The sequence below is a fragment of the Cetorhinus maximus genome, chromosome 5 (genome assembly GCF_964194155.1).
Source record: "Cetorhinus maximus chromosome 5, sCetMax3.hap1.1, whole genome shotgun sequence".
Classification (NCBI taxonomy): Eukaryota; Metazoa; Chordata; class Chondrichthyes; order Lamniformes; family Cetorhinidae; genus Cetorhinus; species Cetorhinus maximus.
Genome location: NC_135883.1, coordinates 162,732,853 through 162,758,264, shown reverse-complemented (window position 1 = coordinate 162,758,264; position 25,412 = coordinate 162,732,853). Strand labels below are relative to the sequence as shown.

Here is a 25,412-nt window from a genome sequence, read left to right as displayed (position 1 = left end):
ACAGTACAGAAAACGGAGTAAAAATGTTAAAAAGACAAGTCTAAAGTCATTGTATCTGAATGCACAGAGCATTCGCAATAAGGTAGATGAATTAACAGTGCAAATAGATGTAAACGGGTTCGATATGATTGTGATTACAGAGACATGGCTGCAGGGTGCCCAAGGCTGGGAACTCACTATTTAGGACGGACAGGCAAAAAGGGAAAGCAGGTAGTATGGCGTTGTTAGTTAAGGATGAAAGCAGTGCAATAGTGAAAGATGATACTGGCTCAGAAAATTTAGATGTAGAATCAGTCTGGGTGGAGCTGAGAAACAACAAGGGGCAGAAAACATTAGTGATAGTTGTCTACAGGCCCCCAAACAGTAGTGATAAGGTAGGGGACAGCATTAAATGGGAAATTAGAGATGCATGTAACCAAGGTATTACACTAATTGTGGTGACTTTAATCTACATATAGACTGGGAAAACCAAATTAGCAGTAATACTGTGGCAGATGAATTCCTGCAGTGTGTATAAGATGGTTTTTTAGACCAGTATGTTGAGGAACCAACTCGGGAACAAACTATCCTAGATTTGGTGTTGTGCGATGAGAAGGGGTTAATTAATAATCTTGTCGTGCAGGGTCCTTTAGGGAACATTGACCATAACATGATAGAATTCTTCATTAGGATGGAAAGTGAAGCAATCCGATCTGAAACTAGACTCCTAAATCTTAACAAAGGAAACTATGAAGATGTGAGGTGTGAGTTGGCTAAGATACATCGGGGAACTTCATTAAAAGGCAAGATGGTGGATAGACAATGGCTAATATTTAAGGAACAAATGCAGGCATTGCAACAGTTACACATTCCTTTCTGGTGCAAAAACACAACAGGAAAAGTGGCCCAACAATGGCTAACAAAAGAAATTAAGGATAGTATTAGATCCATAGAGGGGCCATAAAAAGTTGCTAAAAAAAAGTAGCAAGCCTGAGGATTGGGAGCAGTTTAGAATTCAGAAAAGGAGGACTAAGAGATTGATTAAGAGGGGAAAAATAGAGTATGAGAGTAACCTTGCAAGGAACATAAAAGTGGACTGTAAAAGCTTCTACAAGTTTGTAAAAAAAAATTAGTGAAGACAAATATAGGTCCCTTACAGTCCAAAATGGGAGAATTTATAATAGAGAACAAGGAAATGGAAGAATAATTAAATAACCACTTTAGTCCTGTCTTCACAGAGGAAGACACAAATAACTTTCCAGAAATACTAGGGAGCCAAGGGTCTGCTGAGAAGGAGGAATTGAAGGGAATTAGTATTACTAAAACAATAGTGCTGGAGAAATTAATGGGAGTGAAAGCTGATAAATCCCCAGGGCCCAATAAATTACATCCCAGATTACTAAAAGAGGTGGCCATAGAAATAGCAGATGCACTGGTTGCCATCTTCCAAAATTCTGTAGACTCTGGAACAGTCCCAGCAGATTGGAGGGTGGCAAATGTAACCCCACTATTTTAAAAAAGGATGGAGGGACAAAACAGCAAATTACAGACCAGTTAGCCTGACATCAGTTGTAGGGAAAATGCTAGAGTCTTTTTATAAAGGATGCGATAAAAGGACACTTAGAAAATGTCAATGGGATTAGACAAAGTCATCATGGATTTACAACAGGGAGATCATGTTTGCAAATCAACTGGAGTTTCTTGAGGACGTAACTAGCAGAATTTATAAGGGAGAACCAGTGGATGTGGTACATTTGGATTTTCAGAAAGCTTTTGATAAAGTCCCACATAAGAGGCTAGTGTCTAAAATTAAAGCACATGGGATTGGGGGTAATAAATTGGCATGGATTGAGAATTGGTTAGCAGACAGGAAACAGCAGGAATAAATGCGTGTTTTTCAGAGCGGTAGGCAGTGGCTAGTGGGGTACCGCTGGGGATCAGTGCTTGGGCCCCGGCTATTCACAATATTTATTAATGATTTGGATGAGGGAACCAAATGTAATATTTCCACGTTTGCTGACGACACAAAACATGGTGGGAATGTGAATGATGAGGAGGGTATTAAGAGGCTTCAAGGTGATTTAGACAGGTTGAGTAAACACTTGGCAGATACAGTACAACGTGGCAAGTGTGAGGTTATCCATTTTGATAGGAAAAACAGAATGGCAGAGTATTATTTAAATGGTGATAGTTTGGGAAATGTTGATGTACAAAGGGACCTGGGTGTCCTTGTACACCAACCACTGAAAGCAAGCATGCAGATGCAGCAAGCAGTTAGGAAGGCCAATGGTATATTGGCTTTTATTGTGAGAGGACTTGGGTACAGGAGCAAGGATGTCTTACTGCAGCTGTACAGGGCCTTGGTGAGACCACATCTGGAGTATTGTGTGCGGTTTTGGTCTCCTTACCAAAGAAAGGATATACTTACCATAGAAGGAGTGCAGCGAAGATTCACCAGACTGATTCCTGGGATGGCAGGATTGTCGTATGAGGAGACATTGGGCCGCCCAGACCTGTATATACTGGAATTTAGAAGAATGAGAGGGGATCTCATTGAAATGCATAAAATTCTAACAGGAATGGGCAGACTGGATGCAGGGATGATATTTCCTCTGGCTGGCGGGGGTGGGGGGTGGGGGGGCGGGGGGGTGGGGTTCTCGAACAAGGGGTCACAATCTCAGGATACAGGGTAGGCCATTTAGGACTGAGATGAGCAGAAATGTCTTCACTCAGAGGGTGGTGAACCTGTGGAATTCTCTACCTACAGAAAGCTGTGGAGGCCAAGTCTCTGAATATTTTTGAGAAGGAAATAGATAGTTCCGGACTTGAAAGGCGTCAAGGGGTATGGGGAGAGAGTGGGAGTGCGGCGTTGAGATAGAGGATCAGCCTCGATCATACTGAATGGCAGAGCAGGCTCGAAGGGCCGAATGACCGACTCCTGCCCCGACTTTCTATGTCTCCTCCCTTGCCGCGGTTTCCCTGAAGCAAGCCAGGAATTTGTTCATAAATTTGTGAACTGTTTCAAGGCCCCCTCGGCCCTCCGCAGCATCATTTGCATAAAATGACGGTCAATACTATGGTCAAATGCTGCTGAGGATGGAAAGCTGAAGTGAAAAGAGGGAATGCTGCAAATACGCAGCATCTGCCAGTTTGCTTTTGCACCCCTGGAAATCAGGGGACATAATCTCAGAGTAAGGGGCAAGCCATTGAGGACTGGGATGAGGAAGAGTTTAGAGAATGCCAACAGTGCTGCCAGGGTGCTGCAGGTCCCCATTTCCTTCCTCAGCACCAGCAAGCACGGGACTTGGGTGAAGGTGGATTTTCCCGCGCCAGTGGCGTCACTCGTACGTCACGCCACTGGAACGCGGGGAGCGGCCCGGTCCCGTGGCGGCGCGGGGCTGTGCGTCAGCGCGCCGGACGCGCGTTCAGAGACGTCAGGACGTAGGTGCCTGGACGCTGCGTGGCTATTGCGCAAGCGCAGGGCCCACTTCCTCTGCCGCCATGGAGATCTTTCTGCGTCGCCATCATCCTGGCTCCCGGCTCTTGGTTGTGACTTTGCCGCACGGCTTCACCGGCCTGGAGCTCAAACAGCGCTGCTGCCAGCAGGAGGTGAGCGAGTACTCATTCGCTGTGTGATCCCGGCTGCCACCCCGGGGTGCGAGGGGTGGGCTCCGGCTGCCACCCCGGGGTGGGCTCCGGCTGCCACCCCGGGGTGGGCTCCGGCTGCCACCCCGGGGTGGGCTCCGGCTGCCACCCCGGGGTGGGCTCCGGCTGCCACCCCGGGGTGGGCTCCGGCTGCCACCCCGGGGTGGGCTCCGGCTGCCACCCCGGGGTGGGCTCCGGCTGCCACCCCGGGGTGGGCTCCGGCTGCCACCCCGGGGTGGGCTCCGGCTGCCACCCCGGGGTGGGCTCCGGCTGCCACCCCGGGGTGGGCTCCGGCTGCCACCCCGGGGTGGGCTCCGGCTGCCACCCCGGGGTGGGCTCCGGCTGCCACCCCGGGGTGGGCGGGCGGGCGGGGTGGGCGGGCGGGCGGGGAGGGCGCCGGCTGCCACCCCGGGGTGTGCGGTGTGGGCTCCGGCTGCCACCCCGGGGTGGGCGGTGTGGGCTCCGGCTGCCACCCCGGGGTGGGCGGGGAGGGCTCCGGCTGCCACCCTGGGGTGGGGTGGGCGGGGAGGGTGCTGGCTGCCACCTTGGGGTCGGTGGCGTGCTCTTCTTGCTCCCCCCAGAGTGAGAGACGTCCTCTCTCCCTCCATCCTTTGACTTCTCTCTTCATTTTTGGGTATATTCAGTTGATCAATATTCAATCCAAGCCCACTGACTCCCACAGCTACCTTGAATAGAGTTTCTCAAACCCTGTAAGGACCGTTCTCCCACTTTCATCATCTCTGCGTCTGTTCTAGATTCCCCTGCTAGAGGAAACAGCCTCTCAACACCTACCCTGCCAAGGCCTTAAGAATTTTATATAGTTCAATGAGACTACCCCTCATTCTTCTAAAGTCCAGGGAATATGGGTTGGTTTACTCAAATGCCTCCTCATAGGACAATTCATTCGTCCTAAGAGCCAGTCTACTGAACCTTTGTAGCACTCCCTCTAGGGCAGGTATATTTTTCCTAAGGAGACCAAAACTACCCTCACTACTCCGGGCGTGGCCTCACCAATGCCCCTGATAATTGTAGTAAAACTTCTTTACTCTTTCATTCTAATCACTTTGCAAAAAAAGCTAACAGACCATTTGACTTCCTAATTGCTTGCTGTACCTGCACGTTACCTTTCTGTGAATCACATACAAAGAAACCCAAGTCCGTCCGATGGCACACACTTCCCAGTCTCTCTTTATTCAAAAAAATACTCTGCTCTTCATTTTTTAAAAATCAAAATAAATAACTTCAGCCTTCCCCACATTGTATTCCATCTGCATGTTCTTGTCCTCTCATCCACTCCATCTATACCCTTCTGACGCCTCTTTGCATCCTCCTCACCACCTAACTTGGTATCATCAACAAACTTGGATATGTTACATTCAGTCCTCTCATCTAAGTCATTGATATATAGATTGTAAGTAGTTGGGGTCCAAGAATTGATCAGTTACTGCATGCCAACCCAAAAATGTCCCATTTATTCCTAATCTGTATTCCATCCTTAAACCAATCCTCAATCCATGTTAATATATTGCCCCAATCCCTTGAGCCCTAATTTTGTGTGATAACCTCCACCTCTCTATCTCTCTTCCCTCATTTAAGACGACCCTTTGACCTCCCTAGAGGACGGGGTCACAGTCTCAGAATATGGGGGGACGGCCATTTAGGACAGAGATGAGGAGAACCATTCTAAGGAGTTGTGTACTTTTGGATTTCAGCCCCTCAGAGCTATAGATGCTCAGTCATCGAGTATAGTCAGGACAGAGGCATATAGGGTTTTGGGTTCTGAGGGAATTAGTGCACCGAGATGAAGTTGAGGTAGAAGATCGGTCATGATATTGAATGGCCTAGCAGGTCCAAATGGCTTTCTGCAGTTCCTATTTCTCATATTCTTATGATATAGAACTTTAGGTGAGGAATTCCGGAGATTAGGGAAGTTCTTTACCTCTCCACTGCCTGACCTGTGAGTGTATGCATGAACGGTAAATATACATTGGATGAAATAGATACGTGAAATCAGCATACCTGAGTTTTATATTTTATTTATTTCAACTTAATTCTCTTCATACAGGCCCTTCCCATTGCAGATGTTTACCTGAAATATAATGGAAAGCTGGTTGATGAAGAAGGGGAGCTGCAGCATGGAGGAGTTTACAGTTTGGAGCAAAGACTTGTTGGAGGGAAAGGAGGTAAGGTTTAAACATGACCATGGCTTCATTTATTTTAACATTTATTAGGAATCGGGGTCTGCTTTGGATACCACCTGGGTTACGGTGGTGTCACTGTTCTCGTGAGCAGCCTGAGGGGCTAACTCCCACAGCTCTGTACCTGTCCGTGCATTAACAGGACCGGCAGGCTTTTTAAAAATTCATTCATGGGATGTGGGTTTCGCTGACTGGGCCAGCATTTATTGCCCATCCCTAGTTGCCCTTGAAAAGGTGGTGATGAGCTGCCTTCTTGAACTGCTGCAGTCCGTGTAGTGTAGGTACACCCTCAGTGCTGTTTGGAAGGGAGTTCCAGGATTTTGATCCAGCGATAGTGAAGGAACAGCGATATATTTCCAAGTCAGGATGGCGAGTGACTTGGAGGGGTGCACCCTTTGGTGCCCTGATCTTATACACATTCTTGCACATGTATGTTTTTAATCTACCTACAAACAGACTGACCATATACTTGGTAGACAATGCCTGATAAAAGCAGCCTATGATGGGAATCACTCAATTTAATCCCTTTAAATTATTTTGCATAATAATACAACCAATACAAAACAAAGAACATGCCATGATATCCTATGTCTACTTAATTAACTTAAACAAGATATCTTCTAAATATCCTCAGCTGAATCTCTTTGCCTATTCATTCATGGGATGTGGGCATCACTGGCTAGACCAGCATTTATTGCCCATTCCTAATTGCCCTTGAGACGGTGGTGTGAGCCACCTTCTTGAACCGCTGCAGCCCATATGTTGTAGGAACACCCACAGTGCTGTTAGGGAGGGAGTTCCAGGATTTTGACCCAGTGACGATGAAGGAACAGTGATATATTTCCAAGTCATGATGGTGTGTGACTTATAGGGGAACTTACAGGTGGTGGTTTTCTCATGCATCTGTTACCCTTGTCCTTCTAGGTGGTAGAGATCATGTGTTTTGAAGGTGCTGTCAAAGGAGCCTTGGTGAGTTGCTGCAGTGCATTTTGTAGATGGTACACACTGCTGCCACTGTGTTGGTGGTGGAGGAGGGAGTGAATGTTGAAGGTGGTGGATTGGGTGCCAGTCAAGCGGGCTGCTTTGTCCTGGATGGTGTCAAGCTTCATGAGTGTTGTTGGAGTTGCACTCTCCCAGGCAAGTGGAGAGTATTCCATCACACTCCTGACTTGAACCTTGCAGATGGTGCACAGGATTTGGGGAGTCAGGCGGTGAGTTACCCTGTGCAGAATTCCCAGCCTCTGACCTGCTCTATAGCCACAGTATTTATATGGCTGGCCCAGTTCAGTTTCTGGCTAATAGCAACCAGCAGGATGTTGATAGTAGGGGACTTAGCAATGATTCTTCCTCTCTAACAAGCCTGTTGCCATGCAGTTTTCCTGCTTCCAAAAATGAGGTGATGGGGAAAATAGAGATGAAGAACTATTGACAATTTTAATGGTGCAGGTGGAGAAGTGGTTTGTAAACTTTTGGGTTTATGTCATTGCATAGGTTTTGGGTCGATGCTTCGTGCTCTTGGAGCGCAAATTGAAAAAACTACAAACCGAGAGGCCTGCCGGGATTTGAGTGGAAGAAGGCTGCGAGATGTAAACCATGAGAAAGCGTAAGAGATTCTGTTCATAATAGAAGAGTTCTTTTAAAGTGTACTCTTATGGGTAGACATGCCAGTATTACACTGCTCTATTTTCCTATGAATGTTTCAGTCAGGCACTATTGAAGTGAAGTATTCGACTAGGAATGGTCATGGGGATCATGACAGAATAGATAGAAACTCTTCCTATTGGTGTAAGGTCCAGAATGAGAGCACAGGTGAATGGCAAAAGAATCATAGGTGACATGAACTGGGTTCTGTCTTGGATACCTTCTCCAGTATCATGGTGTCACTGTTCCCATGAGCAGTTTGAGGGGCTGACTCCCACAGCTCTACCTTCCTTTACATTAATATGACTGCTAGGTGCAGCAATAGTACCCCTTGGTGACCTGATCTGCATATACGTATACACAGAAACTATTTTGCATGGCGATTAGTTATGATCTGGAATGCATTGCCTGAAAGGGTTGTGGTATGTAAAAAGAAAAAGATTAGTTAAGACAAATGTAGGTCCCTTACAGCCTGAAATGGGAGAACTTATAATAGAGAACAAGGAAATGGCAGAGCAAGACACAAATAACTTCCCAGAAATACTAGAGAACCAAGCGTCCAGTGAGGAGGAGGAATTGAATAGGGCTGGAGAAATTAATGGGACTGAAAGCCAATAAATCCCAGGGCCCAATAATCTACATCCCAGGGTAGTAAAGGAGATGGACATGGAAATAGTGGGTGCTTTGGTTGACATCTTCCAAAATTCTGAAGATTCTGGAACAGTCCTGGCAGGGAGAGTGGCAACTATTATCCCACTATTTAAAAAGGGGGAGGGGGACAAAACAGCGAATTACAGACCAGTTAGCTTGACATCAGTAGTAGGGAAAATGCTGGAGCCTATTATAAAGGATTTGCTAAAAGGAAACTTAGAAAATACCAACGGGATTAGACAGTCAACATGGATTTATGAAAGGGAAATCATATTTGACAAACCTACTGGAGTTTTTTGAGGATGTAACTACCAGAATAGATAAAGGAGAACTGGTGGATGTGGTACATTTGGATTTTCAGAAAGCTTTTGATAAAGTCCCACATAAGAGGTTAGTGTGTAAAATTAAAGCACATGGGATTGGGGATAATATATTGGCATGGATTAACAGACAGGAAGCAGAGTAAGAATAAATGGGTGTTTTTTGGAGCAACAGACTAGTGGGGTACCGTTGGGGATCAGTGCTTGGGCCCCAGCTATTCACAATATATATTAATGATTTGGATGAGAGAACCAAATGTGATACTTCCAGGTTTGCTGATGACAAATGTGGTGGGAATGTGAGAGATGAGGAGGATGTTAAGAGACTTCAAAGTGATTTTGACAATTTGAGTGGGTAAATGCATGGCAGATGCAGTATAATGTGGATAAGTGTGAAGTTATCCACTTTGGTAGGAAAAACAGAACGGCAGAGTATTATTTAAATGGTGATAGATTGGGAAATGTTGATGTAGAAAGGGACCTGGGTGTCCTTGTACACCAACCACTGAAAGCAAGCATGCAGGTGCAGCAAGCAGTTAAGGAGGCAAATGGTATGTTGGCCTTGAAAAGGACTTGAGTACAGGAGTAAGGATGTCATACTACAGCTGTACAGGGCCTTGGTGAGACTGCACCTGGAGTATTGTGTACGGTTTTGGTCTCCTTACTTAAGAAAGGATATACTTGCCATAGAGGGAGTGCAGCGAAGGTTCACCAGACTGATTCCTGGGATGGCAGGATTGTCGAATGAGGAGAGATTGGGCCGACTAGGCCTGTATTCACTGGGGTTTAGAAGAATGAGAGGGGATCTCATTGAAACGTAAAAAATTCTGACAAGGCTAGATAGACTGGATGCAGGGATGATGTTTCCTCTGGCTGGGGGATCTAGAACAAGGGGTCACAGTCTCAGGATACGGGTTTGGGACTGAGATGAGGCTAAACATCTTCACTCAGAGGGTGGTGAACCTGTGGAATTCTCTACCACAGAAGGTTATGGAGGCCAAGTCACTGAATATATTTAAGAAGGAAATAGATTTCTGGACTACAAAGGCAACAAGAAGTATGGGGAGGGCGCGGGAGTAGGGTGTTGAGATACAGGATCAGCCATGATCATACTGAATGGTGGAGCAGGCTTGAAGGGCTGAATGACCTACTCCTCCCATTTTCTATGTTTCCATGGTGGTAGGTTCAATTGAGGCTTTCAAAAGAGAGTTGTATAAGCACCTGAACGGGAAGAAAATTGCAAAGGCAGGGGAGTGGGAGTAGCTAAATTGATTTTGCGGAGTGCTGGCACGGGCTTGATGGACCAAATGGTTGCCTCCTGTACTAAGATTCTACTAAAGACATACAGTATCAGACCAGGAAGGACCTTCAGTAATGATACACTGTATTAGACTGGGGACTTTTTCTTTAGTGAAATACACTATTGGACTGGGTTGACCTTCAGTAACTAAACACTGTGCTGGGATTGAGCTCCAGCTAATGACTGTGTTAGATTGGGGACCACCTTCAGTCCCGACACGCTGCATTAGACTGGGGACAACTTCAATAATGAAACACTGGAGATGACCTTCACTGCACAGGATTGGGTTGAAAAAAGCAAAATACTGCGGATGCCGGAAATCTGAAACAAAAATGCTGGTAAAACTGAAAATGCTGAGTTTTTCCAGTATTTTCTGTTTTTGTTACAGGATTGGGTTGCTTGGATTTACTTGCCAATTTTCAATTCCTTTCCCTGTGTTGAGGGGCTTGACTTTGAGCTGATGTCTTGTTGCTGGACAGTGAGGTGGCACCTGCAATCCTTGCTGCATTGACTGAAAGATTTGGTTAGCAACGTGAAAAGCTTGTCTCACACTCACCCGGTATATTTGGTGGCCAAATGTTGCCACTTGTTGTGAAATCAGATCATAGAGACCAGGGAGCCCCAGTTGTGACAATCTCAGTTGGGGTGCTAGTAATGTTCCCTTTCATTTCCCTTCACTGTGCGGAGCCTGTTGGTTGCACTGCACATTTCCATTAAGAATGTTGCACGGCTGCACAGGCACACATCTTAAAGGGACCGCTTCTTATGCGTGACCTGTTTGTACCCTGTGGGATAAGTTCTGGACTGCTGCACAGTCACACACCTGAGCAGTTTCGAGGGAAAGTCTGGTGTTACTTGTGGCTGCAATGTTCTTGGCTAATGAGGGAATCAGCTAGAATTCCTGCTCCTGCTGCTACCAGCCTGTGGCTAATAGGTGAGGACAGACTGGGCTGAAGAATTTGCTAACAGATGCTGTCAGTGTCAGCAGTGGCTCTGTTGGTAGCACGCCTGGCTCTGAGTCAGAAAGGTATCAGTTCAATCCAAAGGCACGAGTACAAAATCTAGGCTGACCGTTCAGTGCAGTATTGAGGGGGAGATGGCAGAGATGCTGTCCTACAGATGAGAAGTTAAATTAAAGCCCTGTCTGCCCCCTCATAAAAGGCATAATAGATGCCAAAGGGAATTCTCCCCAGTGCCTCGACTAATGTTTTTCCCTGAACCAACTGCACTAAGAATAGTCATTATCACTTTACTTCTTGTGGGAGTTTACTGTCTGCAAATTGGCTCCTCTGTTTCCTATATCATAACAATGATTCCAGTTCAAAAAATACTTAATTGGCTGTAAAGCATTTTATAATGTTTTCAGGTCGTGAAAAGTGCTATAGAAACTCTAGACTTTCTGTTTTTGGATGCTCAAATATGGATCGTTTATTGATATGCCAGAAAGCTATCTTACTCGTGTACAAGCAAAAATCAATAGCAGATGAGAGGAGTACAGGAAGCCTAACGTGCCTCTGTCACTGTGATGTTGGAGAAGTTAAAGCCTGCAATAATTGTTTTCTTTGTGCAGTATGGCTGAATGGATAAAGAAGCAGGCAGACCGAGAAGCAGAGAAAGAGCAGAGGCGATTGGAACGATTACAACGCAAGCTCTCTGAGCCAAAGCACTATTTTTCTGACCCACAGTATGAGCAGCAGTTGGATGAGATGTCTGAGCGTCTGGAGGACTCCGTGCTTAAAGGTACAACTACGTTCAGAAACCGTGCTCTACTAGTGCCCAACGTTGTCACGGTTGTGTTACCAAAAGAACTGTCACATGGGAGTGTTTGGCCACTTTGACCAGTCCTCGTCCAAGTCCAATTCTAGATCTTGGCCATGCTTTGAGAAAGTAGGGGATAGGGTGCAGTGCTTAACAGTGGAGGCAAGGCAACTCCTCACAAGTGATCAAAATCAGCTTCAGCCAATCTTGGAGCCTTCAAAGTGACTGGCTGTGACAAGTTGAGTGAGATCTGAGGATGGATAATCCAGTGTCACTCCTTGACTGTATGACTGGGTGCTGCTATGAAATATAAGGAGGGCACTGAGTTTAAGTAGAGTAAAGAAGTTAAACTGCCAAGTGGAGCAACATTGGTTTCTTTACTTTCAATGGAAATATTTGGGAAACTGAATTTAATGTGTTCCTACAAAACAAAGGAGGCCATCAGCTGTTTATTTTGAGAAAGTAAACTCCCACAAAAATTAAGATTGAAGAGATGCACAGATCAGTATTTGTTGATTTGTAATTCAAGAATAGAATGTGTACTCATGGGCAGGGGCGACTGTAAATTTGCCTCTTTCTGGACCATTTACACAATCATACTACAAATTTTAAGAAGCAACGTCCTTCCAAGCATCTTTCTCTGTGTGGATATTGTTGTCTGTGAACACTTCATAACTTTGTATTTCTGTCCAGGCTTGCAAGCATCATCGAGTGCTGTGGTGTCAGCAGAAGGTGGAGCAGTTCGAAAACGAGCACACCCTGCCACAAATACAGAGGCAAAGGAGGGAAAGAAAAAATGTCTTTGGTAAATGCATGTAAACTTTCTCTTGCTCTTCATTATCTGCTGTACCTCCCCTGCTGATTGCTGCTGTTACTATGCATTTTCCCTCTGCTATCCACATGCTGGCGGGTTGCCCAAAGTGTCTGCGGCCACTGAGTTTCAGGCCGTGGGGGAAGATGAGCAGCACTAACTTGAGCCAGATCCTGGCCTTGTTTTGTGTTAACCCATGCACAGACCAAGAATTGAACCAGGGATCTTCCTGTGTGGCACACTAAGCCAACGGGGTATTGCTGTGATATTTTGCTTTAGAGACATAGAGTTTTACAGCACAGAAGGAGGCCATTTGGCCCACCATGCCTGTATTAGCATCTTGGAAAAAACAATTTAGTCCCCATCCCAGCTTTTTCCCCATAACCCTGCAAATTAGTTCTCACCAGGTACAAGTCCAGTTGCTTTTTGAAAGTTATTAAGGAACCTGATTCTGCCACAATTTGCAGGTAGTGTATTCCAGATTTTAACACTTGTGTGAAGAAATTTCTCCTCGTTTCACCTCCTAGTTCTTTACCAATTATTTTAAATCCATGACCTTTGCTTACCAAAACATTTGCCATAGGATCTCTATCAAAATTGATTTTGAATACCTTTAACTGGTTTCTTCATGACCTTCTGTGTTCTAAGAACAATCTCAGCTTCTCCAATCTTTTTGCATGACAGAACTCCCTCATCCCTGGTATCATCCTGATAAACTTCCTTTATATCCTCTCCGGGGCCTTGATATCCTTCCTAAAGTGTGATTCCAAGAATTGTACGCAAATGAATGGTGAATTGTCAGTTGGACCAAGAGAGTGAGAGTATATTTGAGAGATTTTTTTTTGGGAGCTGGTCTTTGCTGGTTAGTAGTAGGAGTGCTATAATTTGCAGAATTGAAATTGGCCTGATTCTGGCTCCTGATCCTGCCATGGGCATGACTGGAATTTTGGGTGAGAGCAGAGTCAGCCTGGGTCAAGGTCCCCGTGACCTAATCATTTGCTGAGCCTTGCTGCACTAGGAGCATTCGTGAAGAATGTTTAACAGAGGGCTGCTGATACCCGAAGGACCATGCCCAACAAGTGTTAAATCTGACATTTCCCTCCCTGATTAAAAAATGTGAAAAATTTATATTAAAGACATACAAGCTGCTTGACAGCCCTCCATAGGGAATGACCTGTACACCTGGATAACATGCCCCGCTTCACCTGTGCAATATTTTCTATTTTTTACACCAGCTGTCATTCTCAGTCAGTAACATTACCAGTTTAAGGTGAGGGTTTCCCACATCAGATGACTGGTGGAAGTGAATGCCTTGTGAGAATGGGATTGGTGTTGCCTGTGGGATGCCACCTCCACCCACTTATAACACATCCCCCCACAGTGAAGCAATCTGTTGGCATTCGCTATTGCGCTGATTTATCAATGTGTGAAACGTGAACACCAGGATGGACCAGTTGGGCCAAATGGCTTGTTTCTGTGCTGGAAAATACTATGAATTAATTGACAAAAGTAGTGGAAGGTACCCAGCACTCGCAAGCCTATATCTCAGATTCAGGAATAAGGTGGCTGGGGGAGTAGAACACGAGCAGGATCGGGGTTTGATGAAGTAAGCTGAGAGGACACTCATGTTGAACCCTATAAGTATATTCTTCTATTCCTTTTTCCCCTCATGGACCTCACTAGCTTACCTTCAAATGCATCTTTGCTATTTGCCATGTGTTAGCAAGCCACTTTCTAACCACTCTCTGGGTAAAGAAGTTTCTCCTGAATTTCTTAATGGATTTATCACTCCCATGAACACCCCATAAGTCAAAACATTTTGTAAAAGTTCAATTTTTGTGTGCTCAGTAAATTTTCTGGGTTTTATCTCTTACAGGATGGGAACAGAGGATTTAGAAGAATCTGGGAGCTCTGATGAAGAGAGCACAGCAGGGAGCTGCTCCTCCATTGAGGCTACACCTCATTCCGAGAGCTCCTTGGGGAGTGCAAGTGTGGACAACGGTAGCGTTGATGACATGAGGGACTCGCCTGCCAGGCCTCTTGCTGACTTGTGTGTGCCTGAGCCAGCTTCAGTACAGCAGGAAACTCTAAACCAAACAGAACCAGGAGCTAGCAGCGAAGCGGCAGCAAACGTTTCGAGTTCACAGGACAGCCACAGGCTTTTAACAGAAGAGGGTGCCAGAGAAAGCTCTGAAGACAAGATAGTCGATACACAAGATGTTAATGCACCAAAGGTTAATGTAAGTACTCACGTCCTTTACAGTTTCCTAATTTTTGTAATGGTGATTATTTCAAGATAATTGTTAAAGGTAATATGATTGTGGATTGAAGAAGCTGTTTTAATATTTTAAAAGCTTCTATAAGTGACTCCTACATAATTGTATTTGCACAGTAATTTGAGAGAGATTATTTATATGGCTCTTTCTGACATCTCTCCATCTCTTAAGTGCTTCACAATTGCTTTGAGATAGCGACAGAGCACATGCGCTGGCCAGTTTTCAAATCGCACAGCATGATGCCGCAAATGGCAGCAAGATGAGTGGCCATCATGTTTTTTTATGTGGGTTGAAAGAAGAATGAACTGCTTGCTCCTCTTTGAATAGTGCTGTCTAATCTTTAATGTCCACGTGAGTAATAAAGCATTGGGGCCTGCGGTTTACCCCTCCAGCTGAAGCCAGGCACTTGCATCAAAGCAGCAGTGCCCTACATTATAGTGTCAGCCTGAATCAATTCCTGACATGGAGTTTGAATTTTAGATGACTGCGGTGAATATTGATAATTTACGCAGATGGTGTTGAAACCAAAACAGAAAGCGCTCAGCACCCGGCAGATCAGCTAGTCCCAGTGGAGAGAGAGAAAGTTAATGTTGCTGACCTTCCGTCAGACAGGAAGACCCAGCTAATGTACTCCTAAGTCTGCCTGTCTTAGCAAGTTCAGTTAATTTAGCATGGAGTTGACATAGGCTGTGTGAGGCCCATGGATGGGTTGCCAGGGACTTAGCTGAATACACAAGAAGCTCTCTGGTAAGCAGAAGTTGAGGTGAATGGATTAACAGTTGACCTGTTTTGCTGCGATGTGTTAGCAGACTCTGCATGTGCAAACCTACTGCTGTTATCGTGTGAATCCAGTTGTCTGCTTTCGACAAATGCGGATAACTGCAACCTAGCACAGGAATGCCATGACTAAATGGCAGCCATGATTTGCAGGGTCATGAACAAAATATTCCTGGAATCATTTATTCCTTTCCTTCGTAAAAATGCAGGGTCTACTCCTAACATGTTCAGAATGGATACAATATATGGTGTTGGATGAACAACCCAAAGCTTAAAGTTGAAATCTCACCTTGGCAAGTTGTTAAATGGAATTCAGTGAATCTGGTGATTTGTGGCCTAGCTCCAGTAACAGAAATGACAAAAAAAAAATCTGCTGCACCATTGTAAAATCCCAGCAGATTCAGTTATTTATTGCCTTCAATCCCCACATTATAGTTAGTTGTGTTTATTAAATAATTGTACAGACTTTGCTTGTGTTCTGCTGGATTAATGTGTAATATCCGGATGGCTTGCCAATTGTGCCATTCTGCACTGCACTAAAGCTGCTGGTGCTGTGAATTTGCACAGTCCGTGTTATGGCAACACTGAAGAAGCTGGACAAGGACAGTGCTAATCAGGGAGTAATAAAATTGCCCATCTGTCCCCTCCGTGTGGAGAAACTTTTATCCTCTTTCTATCCTCATCTGATACCGCTCGGCATGTAAGAAAGCTTCAAGAATAAGCTCAGGACAGAACCAAAAGAAGATTTTACTGGTGCAATTTGAATTTTCACATGTCCTGCCTGCCCCTTCGTTACCCTGCAGGGAATTATAACACAGACTGATAGGTGAATTTAATGTTATTGATATCACTGTCTCCTGTGAAAAGGAAGAAGCAGAAATAGCAAAAATATACATTTTCAAATTACAATATTTACATAAAGTGCTTCTGAATTGTGCATCTCTGCATTGTTTTAAGAGAAGCGCATTCTCCAAGGAAATATCAACCCACGGAGGTTGCTGTTATATCACTGAGACATTGTCTGTGGTGCACCCACACTTCTCGATGATCATGTTGGGGAACTCTGCCACCTCGATCTCGGTGTAGTTGCCCCTCTTCACCAGGTACATCACGGGCAGTGAGGCGCTCTCCACCACCGCGCAGCTCCTCTCACCATACTCAAAGGGCCACTGTGGCTGCTTGCAGCCCCCCCCACAGTGAAAGGCCTGGTAGCCGGGGGGCTCGATGATCCAGTACTGGGTCCAGGTCAGCTCCCTGAAGTTGATGAAGTATTCCTGCCTGCAGCAGGTCCCACCTTGCTTTGCACCGCATTCCCCAGTACTCCTAGATATTGAAAAAAAATAGCAAAAATGTATTAGTCAGTTGAAAAATTGCCTGTAAGACAAAGCAGGAGTAAATTTCATAGAATAGACTGCAATGAACTGTTTTGTTGGTTTAGTGTTAAATATGAAATAAAAAGTACAATAGTTAGTGACTACCTTTGAGAAACTAATTTGCAGCTATTTGGTTGGAAGAGATGGCCATTTAATTTCTAAGAAACACACAACACATTGATTAAATATTGGATAATGGCTGGTTTAAATGACCCAGAAGGCTGTAATTCAATAAGATGTAAGTGACATTCCGAACTGCAGGAGGGGAGATTTAGTGGCTCAGACCTCTTAATTGGATTGTAACCTTGAAATAACTGGTAGCTAGCTGCCTGCTGCTTCTTTGTGACTATGCAGTTTTAATGTTATGCAGAGGGAAGGTTGAGGCTCTGTTTTTAAGTCAATAGCTGCTGATTAGGACTGGTCACTAAACGTTTCAGAGTTGTGTTGCTGCACCATTTTACTGTAGTTAAATTGAGATGAAATGGGTTTATCAGTTTGCATGTTCCTGGTACCCTGAGCCCTGCTGTTGTACAGGGATTATCTGTTTTTCCACAGAACATAACAGACGCACTTAAAACAAATACTTACGAAAGTGGAAGAACCACTTATAAGTTTCTCTGCTTCATTGCTGTCTGTCAGTTAGGAACTGAACAAAGACTGCGTTACCTGTTATTTGGGAACTGACCAGAGAAACTGACCAGAGACTAAATTTTGTTTATTTTTGCAGCAAGAGGGAGAGCTTTTTTATTCCAGTCTCAAATGCTGAGAAGGAAGAGGGGAATAACTGTTTTCTAAGCACTAATCTCTGACGCTGACCCCATGGACTCAACATGTTCCATGGGTTTCCCCTGGCTGACTTACATTGTGCACAAATGAAGTGAAATGGAAGGAATAGAAGAGTGAATGCCGTAAATGTTTCTAAAAGTAAACACTTAAAATAAACCAGTCAAGCTGGTGGGACAGGAAGGAGAACTCCATCTGATAGAAAATCCTCTGTTCCTATTATTATGAGGGGGAGGAGTTGGCATAGTGGTAATGTTATTGGACTAGTAAGCCAGAGGCCCGGAGCTAATGCTCTGAGTACATGGGTTCAAATCCTACCATGGCAGCTGTTGGAATTTAAATTCAAATAATAAATCTGGAATATAAAGCTAGTCTAAGCAATGGTGACCATAACAACTACGATTGATTGTTGTGAAAACCCATCTGGTTCACTAACCTGCCATTCTTACCTGACCTGGCCTATGTGTGACCCCAGATCCCCCAGTAATGTGGTTGATTTTTAACTGCCCTCTGAAATGGCCTAGCAAGCCACTTGGCTCAAGGGCACTTGGGGATGGGCAACAAATGGTGATTCCCATGTCCCATGAAAAGGTAAATAAATAAAACCATGCAGGTGTAATAATTGAGATTTATTGGAGTAAGTTGTATGGGAGAGAGGATTGGCTGTTATTCCAGAAAAATGGCTTTGAATGAAGGCTTACCCATATTCCTCAAGGTTGAGAGTGTAGACAACTAATTCTGGTTTGCCCAGGACTTGGTCAGCGGGATTCTGTGTGGTAAAGTGCACCAGTTTGGCCAGTTTAGCTGCATAGCTGCCCATTCGCTCCGCCTCAATCCAGATCTCCAGGTACATGGGCTTATCTGTAGTCTTCATCCAGTAGTGCACGGCCTGAGTGACATCTAGACTTCTCCACCCAGAGTCGAGGATTGGAACCAACCTGCAAATTGCAGCAAAAGCGAAAGCTGTTTAGTTCATTACTTTCCCCTCACCTTTCCAGTTTAAAAACACAATCAGCCAGCAACCAAATACTGCACCACATTGCTGAGCCATTATTCAAAAAAGACGTAAGTAACAATCCCATGTTCCATGTCGTTCTCTAAATTTGATTAGCCAGATTACCAACATGGATAAAATAAAAGGACAACATGGCTCACTGAACTTCGTGTCTCTCTCATTCTAATTTCTGTCATGACTTTTTGTAGAATCCTACAGCACAGGAGGAAGCCATTCAACCCATTGTGTCTATGCCAGCACTTTGAAAGCACTATCCAGTTAGTCTCACTCCCTTGGTCTTGCCCCAGAGCCTGAAGATTTTGCCCCTCCAAGTATTTATCCAATTCCCTTTTGTAGCCCACGACTGTTTCTAGGAACCTTTCGGGGGGGGAGAATCCGAAATACTCGTAACTCACAGCATAAATAAAATTCTCCTCATCTTACTTCTGTATTTTTTTTGCAAAAATATACTTTATTCATAAAATATCTGAAAGAACATTGCAAAGCATTACAGAATGGCCATCACAAAAAGTGCAATCATATTAAAGTTTTCCACATAGATTATGTCGTACCCTGAGGCACTTCAGTGCAATCAATGAACATTACAGACATTTCATAATGGTTATAACAGACAGTTAGACAGTGCAATGGTAATTAAGTTGTCTACATAGATCGTGTTGCACTTTGAGGTGCTTCAATACAATTGTGATACATGTAATATTCACACCTTACCTCTAGTTCTTTTGTGTAAAATAAAATTCACTTTTCTATTCTGTTTTATTTTTCTATTTATTTATACTTGCCGTCTACTACCCTTCCTCATTTTAAAGTAATACTTGGGATTTACCTCATGTAAACCTTACACCATGTATTTTTTAAATACTTTGACAAGGCCCAGTTTATCATCTATTTATCTTTGTTCTCTTGATATAAATGAAAAGTTGAGTCTACAAATCTTTCTCAGTAGCTCAGGGACTAGCTGTACCATCAAAAAAGGAGCAAGTTTCAACCTGATTTGTGCTGAGCTAGATGAACTCTGGGGACACTGTTATTTTCGTTGCTTAGCCTCAGGCCAGGAAAGGAAATGTACTTGCCCAGAGTTTCCAGTTCCTGATTGCTCTTCCATTGACCCTGCTTGAGGATGGGATGGTCTTAGCTGTTATGTTTAGGTGGTCAAATAGAGCTCTGATACCACCAAGTAAAGCTCACGTGAATAATAGTCACTTTGGAAAGATACCCAGAGTGTGCCTAGTTGTTTGACAAGGAGTTGGTGCCTTCAAAGTTGGAGGGGAGAACATTGTATGTGTCATTTTAAAAAAAACTATGTTGAGCAAAAATTCAAACATAAAACTTAAAATACTAGTTGTGTGCAGGGGAAAACAGATTGACTGATATCCCTGTTCTTTATTATACCCTGTGGATCTTACTGAAGCATGTGAGGAGGAGAGGGACAGAGGACCTTGTGAGGATAGAATTGGACTCAGCTGATAAGATCCCTGCTGATCTCAGCAAAGGGTCCATCTGAGGAGGAAAAAAATTTCCATGTCCTGTTTTGAGTATTTCCCCAATGCCCTTTTAAATGCACGTGTTCCTGCTATTTGGTTGCTCTCTCTTAGATGAGGAAAATGAATCTAAAACAAAAACAAAAATAGCTGGAAAACTCAGCAGGTCTGACAACCTCTGTGGAGAGGAATACAGTAAACGTTTCGAGTCCGCATGACTCTTCATCAGAACAGATTCATCAAAATGAATCTAATCTATCTGGGTTGAAGTTAGAAAGCGAGTTGGGAAAGTGAGTTGTGAGGAGAATGCATAAAGCTGAAAAGGGACATAGGCTGGCTAGGTGATTGGGCAAGAAGTAGCAGATGGAGTATAATGTGGAGAAGTGTGAAATTATATCCAACTTTGGTAGGAAGAGTGAAAAAACAAAAAGCATGGAGAGTCTAGAACTAGGGGTAACTGTCTCAGAATAAGGGTTAAGGGTCATTTAGGACTGAGATAAGAAATTTCTTTCCTGTTATCAGATTTTAGGCTACTGATCTATAATTCCTTGGTTTCTCTGTCATCTCCCTAAATGGCAAAATGACGTGCAGTTTTCCAATCTGAAGGATCGAGAATCAAAAGAACTTTGTACTTGCACTAATCATAATCTTCCAATATTCTCACTTAGACTTCCTTTAAAGCATAAATGGAAACCTTTTGGCCCTGGGGATTGGTCACTCTTTACTGCCATCTTTTTCTTCATTATTGCTATTTGCTTGCATTAGTTTTATTGAGTCCCTCGCCCTTATTCAATATTAGTTTCCTTGGGATGTTCAATATACTCTCCTTTTCCTCCACTGCAGTGGTTTAAGAAAGCAGCTCACCACCAACAGCTCAAGGGCAATTAGAGATGGGCAATAAATGCTGGCCTAGCCAGCGAAGCCCACACCCCATAAATGAATTAAAAAATACTCAGGATGGCCTCACGAAGGGGGAATCATGCCTAACAAATCTTCTTTGAGATAACAAGCAAGATAGATAAAGGGGAACCAATAGATGTAATCTATTTGGATTTCCAAAAGGCGTTCGATAAGGTACCACACGTAAGGCTACTTAAGATAAGAACCCATGGTGTTGGCATGGATGGAGGATTGGCTAACTAATAGAAGACAGAGGTGTGGGATACAGGAGGCATTTTCAGGATGGCAACTTGTAACTTGTGGAGTGCCACAGGGATCAGTGCTGGGGCCATAATTATTTACAATATATATTAATGACTGGGATGAGGGAAATGAATGTACTATCTTCAAGTTTGCAGATGACACAAAAATAGGCGAGAAGGCAAGTGGTGAGGATGACCAGAGTCTACAGAGGGATATAGACAGGTTAAGTGAGTGGGCAAAAACGTGGCAGATGGAATATAATGTGGGAAAGTGTGAGGTTATGCACTTATGCACTTATGGCAGGAGGAATAGAGAAGCTGAATATTATTTAAATGGAGAAAGACTGAAGAAAGCTGCAGCACAGAGGGATTTGGGGGTCCTCGTGCATGAACCACAAAAAGCTAGCATACAAGTTCAGCAGGTAATAGGTAAGGCAAATGGAATGTTGGCCTTTATTTCAAAGAGAATGGAGTATAAAAATAGGGAAGTCTTGCTAAAACTATATAAGACACTAGTTAGACCATATCTAGAATACTGTGAACAGTTTTGGTCCCCTTATCTAAGGAAAGATGTACTGGCACTGGAGGCAGTCCAGAGAAGGTTCACTAGGTTGATCCCGGGGATGGAAGGATTTTCTTATGAGGAGAGGTTGAGTAGGTTGGGCCTGTACTCATTAGAGTTTAGAAGATTGAGAGGGGACCTTATTGAAACATATAAGATTCTTAGGGGGCTTGACAGGGTAGATGTTGAGAGGTTGTTTCCCCTTGTGGGAGAGTCTAGGACCAGAGGGCATAATCTCAGAGTAAGAGGTCGCCCATTTAAAACAGATGAGGAATTCCTTCTCTCAGAGGGTAGTCAATCTGGAATTCTTTACCGCAGAGGGCTATAGAAGCTGGGTCGTTAAGTATATTTATGGCTGAGATAGACATTTTTATTCAGTAAGGTAATCAAGGGTTCTGGGGAAAAGGCAGGAAAGTGGAGTTGAGGATTATCAGATCAGCCATGATCTTATTGAATGGCGGGGCAGACTCGATGGGCCGAATGGCCTACTTCTCCAACGTCTTATGGTCTCAAAGTCATTATTTACTATGTCTGCTATTTTCTTATTTTCTTTGGTAACCTCACTTATCAGTATTCTAATATAATAGCAAAAATTGTTTGTGTTGATTTTGAAATCTCTTGCATGTTTTGTATCATACAATCTGTTGTTATCCTTTCCTGCTCTTTGTACCACTGTGGCTCAAAAAGGGGCCCATCACTTAGGCATCAAATGATGCCCACTATCTTGAGAATTAATAGATTTAAAAAACATTGCCAAGTACAGAATGAGTCACAAATGGTTGACTAAAAAAACCTCGACAAATACGAGGCTTTAATGTCAGGTACTTTTCTTTTTAAAAAAAAACAAAATTGGCCTTTTGTTAAAGATCTGCCAAACATCAGATTATATTCCCACATTATTCTTGTTCTTACCTGGAGTCTATGAGTGAGGTCCTGTTACTGCCGTCAGCCAGAATCTTGACCCAGTACACGCTGACCCTGGCGTTGTTAACCGGCTGGCTGTGTCTCCTGGGAGGGAGCTCCCCCTTGTGGATGCCTTTCTTGAAGAGTTTGAGCTCCGCCATGGTCACCTCGCTGTTTTCAGGGATCAGCCCTTTCATATCAAAAACCAGCCTCTGCCTGCTGGGGTCCGAATAAAGCACGTCTCCTGTCGTATCTGGGGAAATGGAGCAAAGCACAGATAAGGCGGTTTGTAATCTCGTTTCCACTCGATTGCCTGAGAATATTGCCTCAAAAGATTTCTGATAATTAACCGTATCCCAGACAGTGTGAAATTGGCTACATCCTTTGTAATTCGCCTAGCTGTGAATCACTCATCAATTTGCAGCTCTAATTGTAAAGCTCTTCCATACTCCTTGCCTCCTGTGACCCCAGCCCCAGACAAGGCTGAGGAGCTTGAATAACATCAACAAATTGTAATCCTGACAGTTTTTTAAAAAAGACACTTAAAGTACACCCTTATTTTGAAGCACTTAGTAGCTCCATTGTTGATAGTTACTGTGTTGACAAATTTCAGCCAGGGTTCCCACCCATGACCATTTTCCTGTTTGCATCAGATGAGGACAGGCCCAGTTGTGATGCCTTCCATAGTTGAGCATCCTACCAGCATGTAATGAATGACCACCTGCATGAGGTAACCTAGAAACGTATCTTTTAAGATGTCGAGTTCACACCGTTTCTGTCTAGGGATCCGTTCCCTAAGTATCCTTTTCACTTTTCAGGGAAGTGATAAGTGTCATTGCGCAGGTGCAGGAACCAGGGTGCTAGCTTTCTGCATCTACTCAAACTGACTCTCTTACACCCACTGTATGCATTGAGGTTATATTGGAGCTTCTTCCTGGCGTTTATGCTGTGGAGTGCAGTTGACAGTGGGGAGACTGCCGCAGCATAAACTCAAGGAATGAGCTCCAACATATACCCACCATACGCATCTCCCTTCGCTGGCTGTAGTGCCTTACCATAAGCCATTTCCCAAAGCCATGCAGTGCCCCTGGTAAAGATATGTGGGTTGGTGAGGTTAATATCCTCGGATCCAGAAATAAACCAGTGAATTAAAACCAATTTACCTGTATTGCTTGTAATTCCTCGTAAAATGCCAGCCAGGCTGGGCAGGGCTCTTCGCTTCCTCTCCTTGTCCTTGTAGAGCCGCAGCATGGTGATATACTTGTTCCTCACATGAGCTGGGACGATTGCATTCTCCAGGTCTCTCTTTTCGATCTGCGGCACTTCACTTAGCCCCAGTTTGCGAAGCATGGTGTGCTTAATGTTGTCATGGCAGATTCCACTCACCTGCTTTGCCTGAAGCATGAACAAGACAAAGCCAAGCAGCACAATGGTCAAGCTGTTGTTGGTTCTGGCCATGTTCTTGGAAGGTCCGATATGACTGGGGACTTCACCTTTCCCCCACCCCTCATATAGCTGCCAAATAAAAGTGCTGGCTGCCTTCTCTCTTAAACTGATGGTCGCCCTTGAGTTTTTAAAGGAGCTGCTGTACTCCAGACAAAACGGATTATATAACGAGACCAGACATCAAAGACCATGGCGTCAAAGTCACACCCGTTAAATTTGGTTGGCACCTTCTAACCTCTGAAAATTGCAAATTAAACAGGGGACTGGGCTAATTAAAAAACACATTGAATGTTTACAAAAGACTGCGCTAGCCCATGTGAAATGTATAGCAAACACAAAAATCTGTGTGAGTATGTCTGTCTATATTCCTTTTCTTTAATTGTCCCTTACATCTGCCTTTCCTTAAAGGTGTGGTGGCTTGTGCTGAGGTACAGTGACTCAGGACCTGTCAGCCCATCACCCATGATCCATATGTGACCCTGGTCGGTGAGTGTTCACCAGCTGCTTGGCTGCAAAGGGGGCGTTCACATCAGATCAGCCCATTTTAAATCGATGTTAACGTTGGTGTCAAATTTATCCATCTATTACCAGTGTTAACACACATGCAAAGGTTCTGGATTGCGACCAGAAGCAGAAACTTGAGCTGTTTTCCTTTTCCCTTCTTACTAATTGAGGGGCACTGATGCTACTTGTATTGTCCTAGCCTAGATCAGATAAACAGGGGAACTTGAGACTACATGAAGCAGTTTCATATTAAGCAATACGCACAAAGCACAGAGAGAGGACCATGGACAAACAGAATTATGAAGTTTTGATAATGTGGGGTTCTGAAGTTGACTGTGACACTTGAGTGAGTGTTTGTAACATCACAAAGTCACTATCAGTGGAGCAGCACAGTAGAGGGGAGGCAAATTTTGCTTTTGCCCATACTGTGGTGACCAGTTAGTGATATTGGCAAAGCTTTGGCCAGGATACTGCCCACACCACAGTTTAGATGGGTCTAAAGGTGGCAGCAAATAAATGTAGCATGCACTACATTCTGTATAAGATTAAGTTAAAGGCTTTCACATGGAAGATAAATTTTGTTGTGTGCACATTTGCATCTGCCTAAGTAGCTATGATCTGATGAGGACTGGGGAGAGGTGGTTGAAGATGAGAGCAGCTCAGTAGTTTTATCACACTGCTGTGCTGTTGCAAATTTCCTTGCAATCAATAGTGATGAAAATTCACTTCTAATGCTGCCTTGTCAGTGAGGGGCTGAGAATTGCATAGAATTGTATTGTATCTACAATGTTAAAATTGGCCATTCAGCACAACAGGTCAGTGCCAGAGTTTATAGTCCACAGGAGCC

General features: G+C 44.1%; 2 protein-coding genes across 2 annotated transcripts in view; one reads left to right on the top strand and one right to left on the bottom strand.

Annotated features, from left to right (window-relative positions):
• The first annotated feature begins 3,412 nt into the window (after nucleotides 1-3,412).
• Nucleotides 3,413-25,412, top strand: part of sde2 (SDE2 telomere maintenance homolog (S. pombe)) — a 33,574-nt gene continuing 11,574 nt past the window's right edge. Inside the window, exons 1-6 of the mRNA XM_078542734.1 lie at nucleotides 3,413-3,588; nucleotides 5,690-5,807; nucleotides 7,314-7,425; nucleotides 11,305-11,474; nucleotides 12,186-12,297; nucleotides 14,180-14,543. Coding sequence (XP_078398860.1) covers nucleotides 3,481-3,588; nucleotides 5,690-5,807; nucleotides 7,314-7,425; nucleotides 11,305-11,474; nucleotides 12,186-12,297; nucleotides 14,180-14,543 — 984 coding nt within the window. The 5' untranslated portion in view covers nucleotides 3,413-3,480. The remainder of the gene's footprint in view (nucleotides 3,589-5,689; nucleotides 5,808-7,313; nucleotides 7,426-11,304; nucleotides 11,475-12,185; nucleotides 12,298-14,179; nucleotides 14,544-25,412) is intronic.
• Nucleotides 16,358-24,073, bottom strand: LOC144680421 (left-right determination factor 2-like). Its single transcript, XM_078541387.1, has 4 exons — nucleotides 23,779-24,073; nucleotides 22,625-22,868; nucleotides 18,214-18,450; nucleotides 16,358-16,679 (listed from the first exon to the last, which is right to left on the bottom strand). The coding sequence occupies exons 1-4, from the start codon at nucleotides 24,071-24,073 to the stop codon at nucleotides 16,358-16,360; spliced, it is 1,098 nt and encodes a 365-aa protein (XP_078397513.1).

What these genes read in the sequence shown, in the direction of transcription:
- LOC144680421 (XM_078541387.1), bottom strand. Translation starts at nt 24,073, where the DNA reads ATGGCCAGAACCAACAACAGCTTGACCATTGTGCTGCTTGGCTTTGTC. An exon ending in ACCTCACTCATAGACTCCAG is followed by an intron (nt 18,451 to 22,624) that starts GTAAGAACAAGA and finishes TGCAATTTGCAG; the next exon opens with GTTGGTTCCAATCCTCGACT. An exon ending in CTCAACCTTGAGGAATATGG is followed by an intron (nt 16,680 to 18,213) that starts GTAAGCCTTCAT and finishes TTCAATATCTAG; the next exon opens with GAGTACTGGGGAATGCGGTG.